This window comes from Sipha flava, unplaced genomic scaffold (genome assembly GCF_003268045.1).
Source record: "Sipha flava isolate LNK unplaced genomic scaffold, YSA_version1 99_pilon_pilon, whole genome shotgun sequence".
Lineage (NCBI taxonomy): Eukaryota > Metazoa > Arthropoda > Insecta > Hemiptera > Aphididae > Sipha > Sipha flava.
The window spans coordinates 63,846-80,671 of NW_020273635.1; the positions used below are offsets into that span (position 1 = coordinate 63,846).

The following is a 16,826-nucleotide window of genomic DNA, read 5'->3' on the forward strand; positions in this document are numbered from 1 at the left end:
AATAATCGGTATAACAATATAAAATGTATACATAAAAACATAATACAACTATTTTGAACTATCGATACAAAATTAATATATGGAAGATAATTGAGTATAAAAAATTGATTTTGCACAAGTAATTAGGCAATAGGCGCACGTCTATAGACATAAAAGGTACTTTTTAAAATACCGCTTGTATTATTAATAAACTTAAACCCTTACTAATCCTAATAATACCTGCCCCAAAATGTTGAATTGTTGCTTGGGAAACATTTTTATCCTGTGTACACGCCATTGAAAATAGTTGAACAAAATTTAAAATGTTTCCAATAACATCGAAATAAATACTAGTAACGGTTAATATTTCTATTTTGTTTTTTTAATGCATCTAATAAATTCTTTAATTGTTCTCTGCGGCTCAATGTATCTTGTGAATATGTATTTTGCTCGTAGAAATAATTAAAATCATTTTTATTAAATGCATCATTTTTGTGTCATTTGCTTGGTAGTATATTGTGTGCTCCACTAAAACAAAAACATTTATAAACATATCAACCATTAAGGACGCTCCATTCTATGCACATTTCGTGTTTCATGCGTGAATTGTGTGTATGGTTTTTTCATGAAAAATGTTTTCGTGAAAACTGTTTTGTGGTGTTTCGTTACTGAGCTGGTAAATGTATGAAATCAAAGAACATGAACAAACAGAGGCGGATTTATCTTTTTTACGGCTATAGGCACCAAAAATTTGCCGCTCCTATAATAGGTGAAAAAGTTACAATACCCCTCCAAAATACCTATTCTAAATATTTAATATATAGACAATGTAGTGGACATCCATTTTAATTTTTAGACTATTTTTTTCGCCTGAAGTTATTTAGCCTATTTTGAAAAAAATGTCAATGGTTGTTCATTGAATTTGAATAAAAACCTACAAAATAAAATAAAATATATAGTATTATCAAAAACTGCTTTCTATATAATTGTTTACTATAATATTTATAGGTAATGATTATAAATTATAATGAACCAAAATAGATTGGTATACTGAATATCATATACGATGTACTATATGTTTGATCGTTTGATGTTTTTTAATAAAACACTACAAAATTTGCCGCCCCCCAAATTTTGCCGCCCTAGGCAGCTGCCTACAATGCCTAATGGGAAATCCGCCTCTGTGAACAAATAAAATTTTATTCTTTTTTGTTGTTTCGCGTTGCCTTTAAATGTACTGCGAAATACTACAAAATGCGTAACGTGCGTAGTACGGAGCGACCTTTTTAGTATAAGTTGTTATAAAATAATATTTAGTAATATTTGTATAATCTAGTACTATTTATAACAAATTGGTTATTATACATCTTTTTTTACTAAATATTACTATTAATTAATATTTATATTAAGTAAAAAAAAATGTACCGATCGGCACATTAATAATTAATCGTAACATGATGAAACTTAAATAAGTGGAAATCTAATTAGAAGCAATTCAATTCATAATGTTTAATTAGGAGTATTTGAGAATGAATGATAAAAGGGATGCACTTTCACAATATATTGCGATTTTTAATGCATGTTGAATATTAATTTTTATTATTTTATACAATATAATTAATTTTTATTTATAATTTATAAAAAGGATGGGCAATTCAAAGTTACTAGAGGGCCAATTTTTAGAAAATTAAAATCCAGCGGGCCAGACCATAGGAAAATAAAAAAGGTCATTCAAAATATGAATTTTTATTAGCATTTATATATATCGAAATAATAGATTCAACACACACAACAGCATGACACGAATGATACGAAGAAACTGATATAGGTAGTTAAATAGTTTGCTACAAACAGCTATGGTGGAAAGCTATCGGTGCAACATGATGTTGTACATAAATTATTATACATAGTACATATACACATATTATAATTTGGTGCGCAATGGTGTTGCGATTATATCAGGTAAAAATGGATCTGGGCGCAATCGTATTGCAGCCAAAGCTATACGTATACATACATATGACATTTATATACATTTGTCAATATTCAATACCAGATAACAATTATTATATCGATAAACTTTAAAATTGTATGATGTTATTTGAAAATATAGCACGGGCCGTCAGCTGCCCACCTCTGATTTATAACATTGATAACTCATTACTATGGATTATTTATTGTATAATAATGAGTCAAAAAGTTATTTACATCGACACACACATACTATTTCATAGCATGTAATCTAATAAAGTAACTATTTGTATACATATTTTCATACTGATAAATCTAAAAAGTCAATAGTTTAGTATCTCATTAGGTTTGAAATTAAATACTTAAAATATAAATTTTTAATTTTTCCCTTTTTTCCCCCACTCAAATGTATAGATATTGTGAAGCCCTCCAGTGTAGCTGAATGGAGTTTTAATTAAAAAATAAGGCAATGAATAATTAACGGCACTTAGAGTAGACTAGTGCTCTGCATGGTTCGGTATATATTAGTCTATACCAAGGTCTAGTCTGATCCGGTCTTATTGTATAAAATAGGTGATGAAGGATTGGTTCGGTCCGAATCCATATATTTACGGAAGATTTCGGTCCGATCTTGGTTTGAACTATTATCATTTTAGTTCGGTCCAGACCAGTTGATCCCGATTATGCGGTTACGGCTCGATTAAATCCATTTAACAATGATTTTAATTTTTAAAAACATTATTTATGTGATATATAACACTTATTTTATCATGGGAATTAATATTTTACCCCTGCGCCGTTGTTTTATGTACGATGTTTAATGTCCGGTCTCTGTCCACTCTAACAAATTATTTTAAATTTTCAGTCCGGTCTGGTTTTAAAAAAAAAATTAGGTTACATTTCAATGCGATTTTGATCTTTTGTTAACATTTTCAGTCCGGATCGGTCCTTAAAATTACAGACCGTGTAGATTACTAGTGTAGACTATTTATTACATATTTATTGTGATAATAAACGATTTTTATGTCGTACTTAAGATTTATAAGCTATGTACATTGTAGAAATATAGAATTTATTATTTATAGGTATACACATTTTTTCAATTATTATTTTTTTATCACTATAAATCCAATCGATATTTATTTTATTATTATACTGCAATTCAATATTATAAATAATGTAATATAAGCATTATTGACATTTTTCAGTTTATGTTTTACCTTTGGGCATGATATAAACTTCTAATTTATTATACTTATATACATAAGAAATTATACAATCACTATAAAGGTACATTATAATATATAAAAATAATTGAAACATTTTGCATATAAAAATAAGTATAAACGATAAAATACGTAGTACAGGATATGTTAACGATATACTCATTTACAAATGATACCTACCTACTTGTTTTATATACAACTTGTAATGATGTGTATGTACACCAATTTTACAACTTCTCATTTAAAAAAATGGTAATTATCTTACTTGCTTCCTTGACTGTTTTTCAGCAGATAAGTATAAGAGCAAGATAACACAACACCAATAAACTGAAAAATATTTTATTTATACAAACATTATAAAAAATATAAATACATAACACAATTTATCACTCAAAATTATACACTAATTCAATTTGTCACTCATAATTCGTTTCAAATACATTATGTACAAGTTTTTTACTTAAAAATTATTTTTTAATTATTGAATAAACAAACCTATTTATTTGATAAATATTCCAGGAATTATTTTAATTTTTATTCGTTTTTTTTCAAACAATTTTTTTTACAATGAACGGATTTTTTTTGAGATAAACGATATTTTAATAAATTATTTTTAGTATAATGAAATCAGTCGTAAGATTCGACACTTATAATGTATTAAAAATTTTAAATTCCAAAAAAAATATATAATATAAAATGTATAGTGCAATAGTGCTATGTTATTTTAATTTTATAAAATGTTTTTTGAAATTAACTAAAAAAAATATTTTGAATAATATATTATCCATATTTAATTATATTCCTTAGTTAACGATTACTATTTTTAAAGTTGAGTATTTTATTTAATTTTGGTTTTATACCCGTATTAGGTAAATAGATAAATTATAAATGTAAAATTTATTTTTTTGAACTCGGAATAATTGAATATTACAGTTAATAATTATAATTTGTATCCATTTTATTCTTACGTTTACATATGGTTCCTATTGTACATATATAATATATTTGGAATCATACAGATAATTGGACCTCGATTGAGATTGAATTTAAATAAATGTGTTAAGATTTTTACATTTTTCTAACTTATTATGATAATTTAATTTTTTTTATCTCAACTACTGAAAATTTATTATATATCTCAATTTTCTACAATGAATTGTTTGACTATATTCGTGCCATTATATTTAAGCTATTTAAAAAAAAAAAAAAATATCTGAAAATATATATAAATAAATATTATATAAATAAAAATATCAATAATAGATTTACCTGCAGAAGAGCAAATGCCAATGCGATGTACATTACAATGGTTAACCTATTTCTCACTCGACTGTTTAATATATTATAGCATCCTTTTTGATATATAATCCTATCATCAAATAGATTTCTGCACAACGCTCCTACTTCAATTGGTAAATTTTGGCAACATGTTACAGGAACTAAGTTTTCTGGAAATATAATCGACCAATCTCTTGGTGTGTCTACTCCACAACATTCTAACTATATGAAAATTAAATAAGGATAAATACATATTATAATTATCATTTTTATATATTATATTTATTTATTCATATACGTTAATCTGCAATTTAGAAGGATTAATGAGAAGTTTGATTGGTAAGTAGTTTGATAAGGAGTAAAGAGTTTCAAAAATATTATAACAAATGGTGTTAACGTTTATTTTAAAGTTAATAAGGGTAAAAATTAACGTTTAAGACAACCAGATAAAAAATTAAAAAGGAAATAAAGGTTTGCTGAATGTCTGTGATCAGATAACCTGTGAAGTTAAAATGTTGGATGGGAGAATTATTGTGTAAAGGATATTGAATATGAATAATAAATGTAGTCAAACGATAGAATATCATAAGAACCTTTTGAATCATTTTATTAGAGGATTTGAGTGGGTTCCAAGTTACGGAATAATATTCAACAATGTGATTAAAAAAGGAATAATTTAAGCTTTAAGTAAGGAAAAAGTATGACATTTATCATTTACGGGATATATATAGATGAAAAATCTTAAATATATTAACTTACTTTTCGTTGAACTACAGCCCACGATTGACGATCATTTTCTTCAAATGAATATTTTCCCATTGAGGTTTTTAAAGAAAATCTTAAATTATTATTAAAATTGTCTTTGGATATTGATGACATAATTGCTAAAAATACTTCCATCAACAAAACTGATAATAAAAGTATGGTAAACTATAAAATAAACAACGATCATTAATTTATAATATAGTTATTATTAAATAACACGGATGTGTATAAAAGTAAACTAAACATTAAAAAATATACCAACCACAATTAAATAGTTGACATTTTCTTTATCGATACAATAGAATCCAAATATACTTGTAGCTATAATAAATATACCCAAAACAATAAATAATATTGGTGGAGCTGTAATCGAAACACTTAAATAATTTGAAAAACGTCCCAAATCTACAATAACTATAGTGCCAATTATTATTAAAGCCACACCCGTGATCTAAAAATCAAATTATTTTATATTTTAAAATTTTCATAAATTACTTAGTATTTAAATAGTATATGTTTACCCCAAATATCACATTAAAAACGTATAGCATATACTTCACGATAAAAATACTTCTCGTTTCCATTATATCTTAACAAATGTTACTTATTTGTATCTGAAATGAATATACATAAACATAAATATGTTATAATTATGCGTATAATAAAATACATGATATTGATTATAATTAAGTAGGATAGATTATAATAATGTAAAGTATATAGTTAATAAATTAATACAAGTGTTATTTCACTACTATTATTTACCCTAGCTTAACATAATCAGAGGAAACAATTAAATATAATTTTAATTTTTAAAAACTCAATGTAAATTACCTATAATTATTGATATTAGACATTCACAATTATTTGAAAGAAAAAAAAAATATCAATATGTTATTATAATAAAGGTTAATTATTATTTAAATAAAATTTGTTAAAATATATTGAATGTTACTAGTTCAAACGACATGATTCAATAAGGGTCTTAATAAAAATATATTTAACGAATAGGAATATAAAGTATAGCGACATATGGTTATAGTGAGGTGATTGACATATTTTTGATGTGTTAATATATGTATAAAGTATAAGCCTACAAAATATATTATATTTTTTAATAATAGTTGTCTAGGTGATAGTAACTACAAACACGTAGGTTATACAAATACATCAAAAAGAAAAAGTAAGTCAATAATAATATTAAGTTGAATATTTTTGGTATTGTATAAAGGTCAAAACACTTTATATTCATCGCAAAAAAAGGTTTTTCATAGAATAAATTTAAAAAAATAATTACTTTTTAAAATTTAAATAAGATTAAAGTAATTTTAGTTATAAGACTTTAAAGTTTTACTTCTTTATTTTTTTCGTAATTGTTTAAAAATTCATTCTAAGAATTTTGTTCTCAAGGAAAGAATTATTTCAAAAAAATTTTAACGCTTAATTTTTTAAGAATGTCTTGATAAACAAAATACGACTGATTTTAAATATTAGTATAAAAAGCTTATAATCATTAATTGGTGTTTCTAATCTATTAATAAATAAAAATTAATTGCCCTTTATACGTAAGAGCACTACTTGGATCAATTTGACCAATTTGGCTGATTTGTTTTTTATTGAATCAAAAATTGTCTGGGCAAGGTTTGTATGAAATAAAATGTTTAAAAAATCTACTGGATAAATCGAAATAATATGGTAGATTGAATAAGCGTTGTCATGAATGTTGTCTATAGTCATATTTTACAAATATTCGTACATTGAACAAATTTAAAATAATAACATGATAAATTAACTATGTCATATGAATAAATGAAACCGACAAATACATTAATTGACATGCTAGAAGGAAGACGAATATAGGTCAATCTCAACGTGACGCTTTATTCACCGTTTTGGAAAAAGTGGATGCGTCCATTTCTCTACTAAATCTCTTAATTCTTTAACACTTTCTGGAGTTTCACCTCACAAACGGATTTTAAAAATAGGGGCATTTATTATTTAAATTAAAAATTGGAGTCCCCCAAAATGTTGTGACGGTTCAAGATTACAAATAAAAAATATAGAAGTTTATTGATCGAGTGGACAATCTTAACGGGCTGTGGTACTGAAGAAATTGTTTTTATACCAAAAATATCAATTAACCTCAGATTTACATTTTCAGTTTAAATGTATTTAATTTTCTATTAAATTAGCATTTAGAATAGTTATAAATAAAGCATAAGGACCAACACTTAAAGTTTCTGAAATTAATCTAAGCTAATCTAACCTTAGGTTAAGTGTATAGCCTTTGTTTTATGAAATAATGGGGATAAAACTAAAAAAAGGAATTCCGAAAAAGTTGTATTAATCAATGATAAAATAGTACGAAACAAAAAAACTAAACATGTTAATCAAGTATTAAACGAGTACAGTTATATGTTAATAAGCAATTTAATAGAATGACTTAACAAAGAATTTATAAGGACAATTTGTTAGCTATTTATCTTCCAATCTGAACTATTCAAAAGAAGTATATTTTTAAAATGAATAAATATACGTTATGTTGACGTTTCATTAAAATTATTTCAGCTACCACTTTCAGTTCTACTGTCAAAGTTCAATATATAATCAGTTTTTATTTATTTAAACAAGTTATATAAGAATCCATAATACGTTACCATTATTTTAATTTATAAAAATTAATATTATTATATACTTTCAAAAATAACTTAAAAATGAAATGTTTTTATTCTTAAAAAACGAGATTTTTAATAACTAGTGCCATATAATAATTCTTTGTTAAGTTCAGAAAACTTATGTTTCCTAATTACTTTATTTTGTAAACTATCGTCATAGTAACATTCATACACGAACATGAGCACTTTTATACTTACTAAAACAAACTCTTTTGGAATATTTATTATGTATGACAGTGGTGTATTAGGGAGACTTATTTTTATTACCTTTTTTTTTTTTTTGCTACTATTTTACTATACATCAGTGGTCGACACAGTGGCGGATTGAGACAATTGATAATAGGAGTGCACATATTAATTCAGGCCACCCCCTACATTTTAAACACTAGCACTACCAATAAGGGCACCCACAGTGGGGAAAGGGGCCATGCGCCCCCCTATTTTTTGGCATGGAAGGGCCGGATGCTATTATTTAAAATGCCACTATATAAATAAAAATATAGAAAAAAAGAAAAAAAGAAATTAAAAAAAGAGAGGCCAGTGTGGTTATGACCCATACTTGTTGAGGTTTATTCTTAGGCTCGTTGGGCCTGCCGAGGGCACATCGGGTTGTCTTCAGCCGATAATGATGTTGGATGAAGACACAGTTCAAAAATGTTTAATAATAATAATAATGATGACACTTCTGATTTTCTTCACAGTATAAAATTTCAAGTCGGTGATTGTTGTCGAAATGGGCAGAGAAACCGTCGTCGGTGTAGTCCGTTGGTCTCGGCTCGTTCGTCATCTGTTGTTGATGGAGGAGCAATTAAGTTTTATACTTATAATTATATAATAATAATATGCAAACAATTCTTTGTAATGCACGCCAACGACGCGATTATGAAACTACGGCGGCGGTGGGTTCTCACGACAGATATGTCTGTGGTTCGGACTTTGTACTGCTATGGAGAATTAACAGTAAAGTTTTAATTTTAATTATCGCAAAATTCTGTGACGTTACAGAACCTCCCCCCACCAACAAGTTATTGGGAGTACAATGAGCAACCACTTGTTGTAAATAAGGGTAGAGAATTTTGAGTGAATAATGAAAAAGGTTTAACATTTCGTATGTATGTTGGACAAGATAATCCAATTTAAAGAGACAAAGTATTATCATAATTAAGAGTTATTTGATAAATTAGAATAAAGATAAATAGATAGATATATAGAATAAAAAAAAATATATTTTTTTTTTTATAAAATGGGCAGCGAGTTCAGGCAAATTAAATAAGAAACATTTTTTTTTTTTTTACAGATGTTCAAAATGAGGGATTATTATATTTTTTTTAAGTTGATTACACTGTGGCTGCCTTTGGAAGAATTATTATTATTTGAATCTATTAGAATGTAGCCATTTTGAGATTTGATACAGGAGATTTTGTAGGGACCTTCAGATAGGAGAAAGAATTTAGAAGTTGACGTTACACAATGTTATCCATAGAATGTTATCCATAGAAAATAAAATGGCTTCAAAACTCAATTTTGACCCCACAATTGATGATTTTTCCGTTAAAAAATGTAGGAAAAAAATGTTTTCATGATCAATCATATTTTATTCTTATTATATATATAAACAACTTTATTGATATAAATATAGCGGATTGCTCACTTTGTTGTCTTACGACACAATTTACTGTTTAATACAATTTTACATAGCTTATAGGGTTTAAAATGTATATGGATATAGATAAAATAAAATAAAGATAATAATTAAAGTAGTAGTAGAAAGAAAAAAGAAAAAAAAACAAAGATTTCAATCTTGATGATTGTTTGTTATGAATATAGGTGGTAATTTATTATATGTAAAGTTTCCTACAGTACGGACAGACATTCGTATTTTTTCCAGATCACTTCGCTGCAGGCCGTAGTTCTTGAAATTCTGCAGGAATTTTGATGCGGTTCCGCGTGCGCTGAAACAAAGCCCAAATGCTTCCCACTATCCTACTCCGTAGAGGTGGTTCTGGTTGGGTGTGCACGGTAGGTATATAACTCTTTTCTCTTCATGCACATGAATGTCTTGTTGTTCGTCGTTAGTTTCCCAACGAATCGTGGGGTCTAAGATCATCTTAGGCCTCGTCTGTTCCTTCTGTCTATCACTATGATATTAGCCCTTCTGTTTTGAGTTGCTTCTTCATCGAGTACTGTACAGCACACTTCTTCGTATACTTCAAAGTTTTTTGCTCTAAATAGGTTGGCCAGGGTGGTACGGACTTTTTGATGGGCATTGCTGCGATGAAGTTCAGTCTTGGGGCAGGATCCTCGGATGTGGGGTAAGGTTTCAATTATATTATTCTCATTTTAAACTAGATTCCTGCAATGGGGATTGCCGACACTACTACCTCCTGTTCCTCGGTTAGACATTGAGTTCATCGACGCTTTAAAAGCTTTTGCCCACTCACCACTTAAGAGCCCGCCTTTTTTTGATACCCAAGCGTTAGTCGTGATACAACTACCATACCTTAGTACGACTATTCCCCTTTGTCTCAACTCTTTCCACTTATTGAATTCATTGCACCTTAACTCAATACGAATCGCGCGTGGATTAAGGCCGGTTACGGGACCTAAGCATGCGAGAGAATGTGCTTCTTCCTGGCGTAGATCACGAACTACTAGCAGGTGTGGGTCTTGGACGAGCGCTAACTTTTGAGCGATAGCGATATGCTGGATAGAAGCCTTCCATGTCACTCTTAACATATCGAAACCCCGATATTTTCTTCCCGTGTAGTAAACTGGAATTGGAGTGTCAGTGGAAAAAAAATGTAACAATAGTTAATAATAAATAGTTAACCACTTGTAAGTTTAACACTTTAATTTCATTTTTTGTTAAAGAAATTTGTTTTTTCTTTTAAATCTATGTGTAGTATTCATAAAAGAAGATGTCCTGACTGATTGACTTACCATAATTTTATGGTACCCGCCTAACTTTCGCATTGCTAAAGATAAGACTCTTCTACAACGGACCCTACTGCATAACTGCCATTCTGAACTTGATCGTAGAACTCAAGCTGGCGAAGTCGGACTACATATAGCTCATATAAATGGTCTCCCGAAGGTTGTGTCTCACCATCCTAGGGATGGAAATTTCAATCAAAGGCCTACTATCAACAACCCCTGACTTATTCGCCAGTTGCCAACTCAATTTCTGGTTTTTACCAAAACTGCCGTCTCCGGACAAAAATTGTAAATTTTAAACGTAATGTAGCCAGTATAAATTATGATTTTTTTGTTTTAACTGCAACTTGGTTAACCGATTCTTTTGCTGATTGTGCTCTTCATAATTTAATCTTGAGATTCGTCCCTATATCACGCTTTTATAAATCCAGTTTTCTCGCATGGGTATCCAAAGACCTCAAATCGTTAATTTATCGTAAGAATAAAGCTCATGCAAAGTTTAAATCTACCTTCGACCCTGCTGATTACACTGCATTTTCCCTGCTTCGTGCTAAATGTAAATGTATATGCAAAAAATATCATAAAGAATTTGTCGAACAGTTTGAAAAATCTCTATCCTCAAATCCCAAAAATTTTTGGGATTATGTACGCAAGAATCGTTCCCACAATGCCGTTCCTAATTCAGTTTCTTTAGATGGTGTCAATAGTTCTTATAAACTGGAAAGTGTTAATCTGTTTGCTAAACATTTTTTTTTCGGTTTATTCTTCAGAGCCCGTTACTTCAAATCTTCAGACATTAGATATTCAATTTTTCGACTTACCAAACAACTGTTACTTCTCTGCAAATTATGTCCTCCTCAAGTTTAATACTTTAAAAAATGTGTCTTCTACTGTACCCGATGGAATACCTGGCGATTTCCTCTATAGAACGAGGTCCATTATTCTCTATCTTCTTTGGTCCCTACTTCGAAGATCCCTCGATGATAGTATTTTTCCTGACATGTGGAAAATTGGTTCTATTACACCCATTTTAAAATCAGGTTGCCGCTCGTTAGGCACTAATTACAGACCAATTTCTGTTTTAGGGCATATTTTTAAACTCTTTGAGTCATTAGTCTTAGACGCAATTTAGCCTTCAGTAAATTTGATCTTAGCCAATGAACAGCATGGTTTCCATCAAGGCAGATCAACGGTTACCTGTAACCTTGTTTTCTGTAATTACATATTCGGATCTTTTAAAGATGGAACATAAGTTAATGTCATAAATACCGACTTTGCTAAGGCGTTTAACTCCGTTAACCATGAGGTTCTAATCTCTGTTCTTCGTGCTACTGGATTTGGGGATCCTATTAGGGTTGCCACCTCTCCGGGTTTACGTATAAATCTACGGGCTCCGGGTTCAGAGAATTATTCTCCGGGTCGGAGATAAAGATAAGATAACATACGATTTATAGTCTTATATAGACTTTTTTTTTTTATTAGTTTCCGGTATAAAAACCATTTAATCACGATAATAAGAATAATAAGATTATGGACTACGGTTTATGAGTACGATTACGATTTTACGAATCAATTTCAACATCACAGTCGAGTGTGTTTGAATCCGAATATCTGTGTTTAATTTTTGTGTCAGTGTAATCGTGCATCGATATTTATTTTAGACTTATTAATTATTATCATCATGGAAGAATTTGAAGATAATCCAAGAAAAATCAAAAAGTATGAAACTAAATTTAAAGAGTCATGGTTAACTAACGAAAAGTATAAGAAATGGTTAGTTAAAATAGATGAGAAAAAAGCGAAATGTTCATTTTGTAACGTTAATTTTACTGTAAAATGGGACGGTGAAAAGGCTCTGACTAGTCATTTAAACAGTGAAAACCATAAAAAAACTACAAAGAATTTGAAAAGTAATTCATTAATGACCACGTTTATGACTAAACGAAATAGCTCGGATGAACTTAATGTAGCAATCATTGAAATAGCATCAATTTACCACGCAATCAATCACCATCATAGCTATTTAAGTATGGACTGTGGAATAAAATTGAATACTTCCCTATACGGAGATTCTGTTATGGCAAAAAAAGTTCACTGTGGACGTACTAAAGCAGAAGCAATAGTAAAAAACATTCTGAGCCCTAATTCAATAGAACTAGCCATTCAAGATTTGAAAATGGTTACGGCTTTTCAAAATGGTAGTTATTTTTCTATTGCTATTGATGCGTCTAATAAGGGTTCCCAAAAAATGTACCCTATTGTTGTTCAGTATTTTCAAATTCAAAAAGGTATCCAAAATAAAGTAATGGATTTTTATGAAGATCCAGATGAAACATCATTAAAAATTTTCGAAAATATTGAAAATTTTTTACAGCAATCAAATTTAGACGCTGAATTATTATCTGGGTTCTCTGCCGACAATGCATCAGTAAATTACGGCATTCGTAATTCGGTCTATCAAAAACTTCTCGAAAAACATCCAGAAACTAAAATAATAAAAGCAAATTGTAATTGCCACGTTATTCACAATGCTGCTAGAAACTCTATGAAACAATTAACATATGATGTAGAAAATTTAGTGTTGAAAGTGTATGCCGAATTTTCAAATAGTGCTAAGGGCGTAAAAGAACTTCAAATTTTTTTTGAAGAATTCGAAATTGAATACAGAAAAGTTCTTCGACATGGACCAACAAGATGGCTAAGTTTGTTTAAAGCTGTTGATAGACTGATAATGTCTTGGCCTGCTGTTTCATCTTATATAAATACTAAGGAGAAGAAAAATGTCATCAAGTCATATGGAAGTTTGTCAAAAATATTGACACGACAGAAATGACCGATTTGTCACGCAAAGTAACATTACCAGAATGCTTTTTGTACTTTATTCACCACTATATGAATATACTAAATGAGGCAATATTAATACTCGAAACAAATTCCGTAACATCTGTTGACTTACACAATGTAATGCAAGGTCTAAAAGATAAAATTGAAAATCGATTGAATGATTCATTTTATGGTGCAAAAGTTACGAGAAGTATTTCATCACTTCAAAAAAATGAGCTAGTAATGTTTAAAAAAGAAGGTAATGAAGTGTATAAAAAAACTATTGATTATTAAAAAAAAAAAATACGACTCCAACGATTCTATTTTTAAGATGTTTTCAAACTTTAATTTAAAAAACAAGATAGTTGAGTATGATGATGCAATAAAATCTGTGAATTTGTTAGGATTAAAAAATATTGAAGAAGACCGACTTTACGACGAAGTAAAAAATGTGCAAGGAGTCTGGGCAGAGCTTTCAAAAATGAAATTAACTTCAGACTTAATGTGGGTAGAGTTGTTCAAAAAAAAACGATTTCACTGAACTTCCAAAAATTATTGGAAAAATATTTTCAATTCCCATAAGTAATGCTTTTGTTGAACGAGTATTTTCATTGATGGGAAATTTATGGTCAGATGAAAGAAATCGTCTATCAGTGGAAATGGTTAAATCAGAACTCTGCGTCAAATTAAATTACAATATGAACTGTCAAGAATTTTTGTACTTTTTAAAAAATCCCGAACACGAAAAATTATTGAAATGTGCAACAAATAATGTTAAGTATGATTTTAAATTTAAATAATTTTTCTTGTTCGGGATTTTTAATCATATTTATATAATATAATTTGTAATTTTGAATAATAAAATATGTGATATATAAATATTTTTTTTGTTTGCATTTCATTACTATAACTAAGCTATAGATTATACTACATACTGGTGTGTATACAAGCGTCTAGCTGACGACCTTTTTTTTTTGCTTATCGGTCTGTCTCCGGGGCTGCTTTCTTTCAAAGGTGGCAACCCTAGATCCTATACTGTCTTGGTTAAATTCATTTTTAGTAAATAGATCTCAATGGGTTAATCTGTTCAACACTAAATCTGACACATTTTTATCTTCCCCAGGATGAACATCTATCACCTCTTCTATTCTCTTTGTTTGTTAATAGTGCTAGCTCCTCTCTCAAACATAGCAAACTTCTTTGTTTTGCCGACAATATGAAGATTTTCCTCGAAATTAACTCTGTCAATGATTGTCTCAAACTCCAGGATGATCTAAATTGTTTCTCAGCATGTGCTGAATCCCTTGGTCTCAAACTAAATATAGAAAAGTGCCGGTCAATGACATTCAGTAGAAGTCGCTCTCCTATTACTCACCTTTACTCATTGAATGGCTATTATTTGATTCCAACTGACTCTAGCATCTGTGATCTTGGTTTTACTTTTACTTCCTCTCTTCATCCTAGAGCTCACATAGATAAAGTTAAATGCAAAACCCTTAAGGTATTGGGATTCGTCAAAAGAATATCTAGTTATTTTAAGCTCTCCGCATCCCTCAAAGCAATATATTGTGCACTTGTACGTCCAATCGTAGAATACGGCTCATTTGTATGGGATCCCCAATCAACTGATGCTTGTCTTCAACTCGAACGGGTTCAGCGAAAATTTTTATGTTTCATGAAACATTCTCTTAATGTTAACTGCACCCCTCATGATTACACTCCTCTTCTCCGTTTCCTTAACTTATTCTCCTTAGCTTACCGTCGTTGATCCAAAAATCTCTCTTTCCTTAACAAACTCCTAACAGGCTCTGTCGATTTCCCATCCCTTCATTCTCTCATTAACTTTAGAGTTCCTGTTAGGTCCACCCGTAATAATCATCCTTTCTTATTATCCTTCTGCACTACAAACTATCTAAAAAATGAACCTATTACGAAAATAATGAAATTAGCCAATGAGAAACCGTTGTTCCTCTCTTAGTTTTATTTTTTTTTTATATTCATTGTTTAGTTTAATTTTATATTTTATATCTTATTATTTTATTCATTATGTTATTGTATGATTGTATTGTACACTTAATTATTTTAACCTAGGCTCACGCTCGTTGATCCAATAAATAAATAAATAATCAAATTTGTGAGACTACCTGTTGGACTTAATTCTACTGAGATATTAGGTATAATTACACATTTTTGGTCATATAGACACAGGTTTATAGTCAGAGAGCTATGCTCCCTAAATCTTAAATGCTATCCACGCTTTTGATTTTCATAGTCTTATTATTATTAGTGATGGGTAATCTTATTAGTTTTATTCTACAATAAATTATGGGGCCTCGCATTTCGCAATTTAGATATTGCTTAAGGCCTCGCAAATCGTAACGACGGCCCCCTGCCTTAATATCAGTATGACCAATAAAATTAGTGAATTACGTGAACTTAAGAATAGTTCATTTGAACTATTCACTTGAATGAATTGTGAACTAATGAACTATAGACATAAATGAACTAAACTTTCCATCTATATTATGGAATGGAGCGCACCCGGATGAAGATTAAAGTCCCTTTCACACTACACTACCATGGTGGCGCCACCAAAAAAGTATAGCCACCAAACATGTCACCAGACACATTATTTTATTATTTTATTTTACAATGTACAACATTTAAACAAAATAATTAAACCAATATTTAGTTCCAAAATAGAAGTTGAAGAGTTGACATGTGTTGCTTATTTGTACAGCCGTAGTAGACGTGCAAAAAAAAAAAAACAAGAAGTTGTGGGTACATCCATTAATTGCTGATCGCTCAGCAAAATATGTAATCTTCTTTCAATTTTTGGTTACCCAGGAAATATTTAATTTGTTTAATATGTTGATTTTAATAATTACCGATTAAGAATTATGTAAATTATTAAACTGTATAACAACATAATCGAAGCCATAATTTTAAATGGAAAATTTAAAGGTGAACATGTACTATTACCAATACCGTATTTAGACATTTTGTGCCCCGACGCAAAAATAAAAAAATTGGGGCCTTCTAAGGGGTCTGTCCACGGAAAATATAGGAGATAGATACTCATGAACCTTTTAGATATTCTAAAATCAATGCTATTTTTGTGTAGTAGGCATGCCACCGTACGCCGCACGCGATAATATAATACGCCGTATTATTA

At 29.4% G+C, this 16,826-nt stretch overlaps 2 protein-coding genes across 3 annotated transcripts; one reads left to right on the plus strand and one right to left on the minus strand.

Moving 5' to 3' along the window:
- Positions 1 to 61: 61 nt before the first annotated feature.
- LOC112693782 (tetraspanin-9-like) lies at positions 62 to 8,671 on the minus strand. Of its 2 annotated transcripts, none has more exons than XR_003149513.1 (7): positions 6,054 to 6,074; positions 5,741 to 5,833; positions 5,482 to 5,670; positions 5,214 to 5,384; positions 4,446 to 4,676; positions 3,357 to 3,503; positions 62 to 507 (listed from the first exon to the last, which is right to left on the minus strand). XR_003149513.1 is itself a non-coding variant. In XM_025568989.1 (7 exons), the coding sequence occupies exons 2-7, from the start codon at positions 5,801 to 5,803 to the stop codon at positions 477 to 479; spliced, it is 747 nt and encodes a 248-aa protein (XP_025424774.1). In that variant the 5' UTR covers positions 5,804 to 5,833; positions 8,454 to 8,671; the 3' UTR covers positions 62 to 476. The 2 variants fall into 2 exon arrangements, 1 of the variants encoding a protein (XP_025424774.1); XM_025568989.1 differs by lacking the exon at positions 6,054 to 6,074 and adding an exon at positions 8,454 to 8,671 and having other exon boundaries at positions 3,442 to 3,503.
- Positions 8,672 to 12,509: 3,838 nt separating this feature from the next.
- LOC112693789 lies at positions 12,510 to 13,661 on the plus strand. The gene has a single exon (XM_025568995.1). The coding sequence runs from the start codon at positions 12,510 to 12,512 to the stop codon at positions 13,659 to 13,661; it is 1,152 nt and encodes a 383-aa protein (XP_025424780.1).
- The last annotated feature ends 3,165 nt before the right edge of the window (positions 13,662 to 16,826 follow it).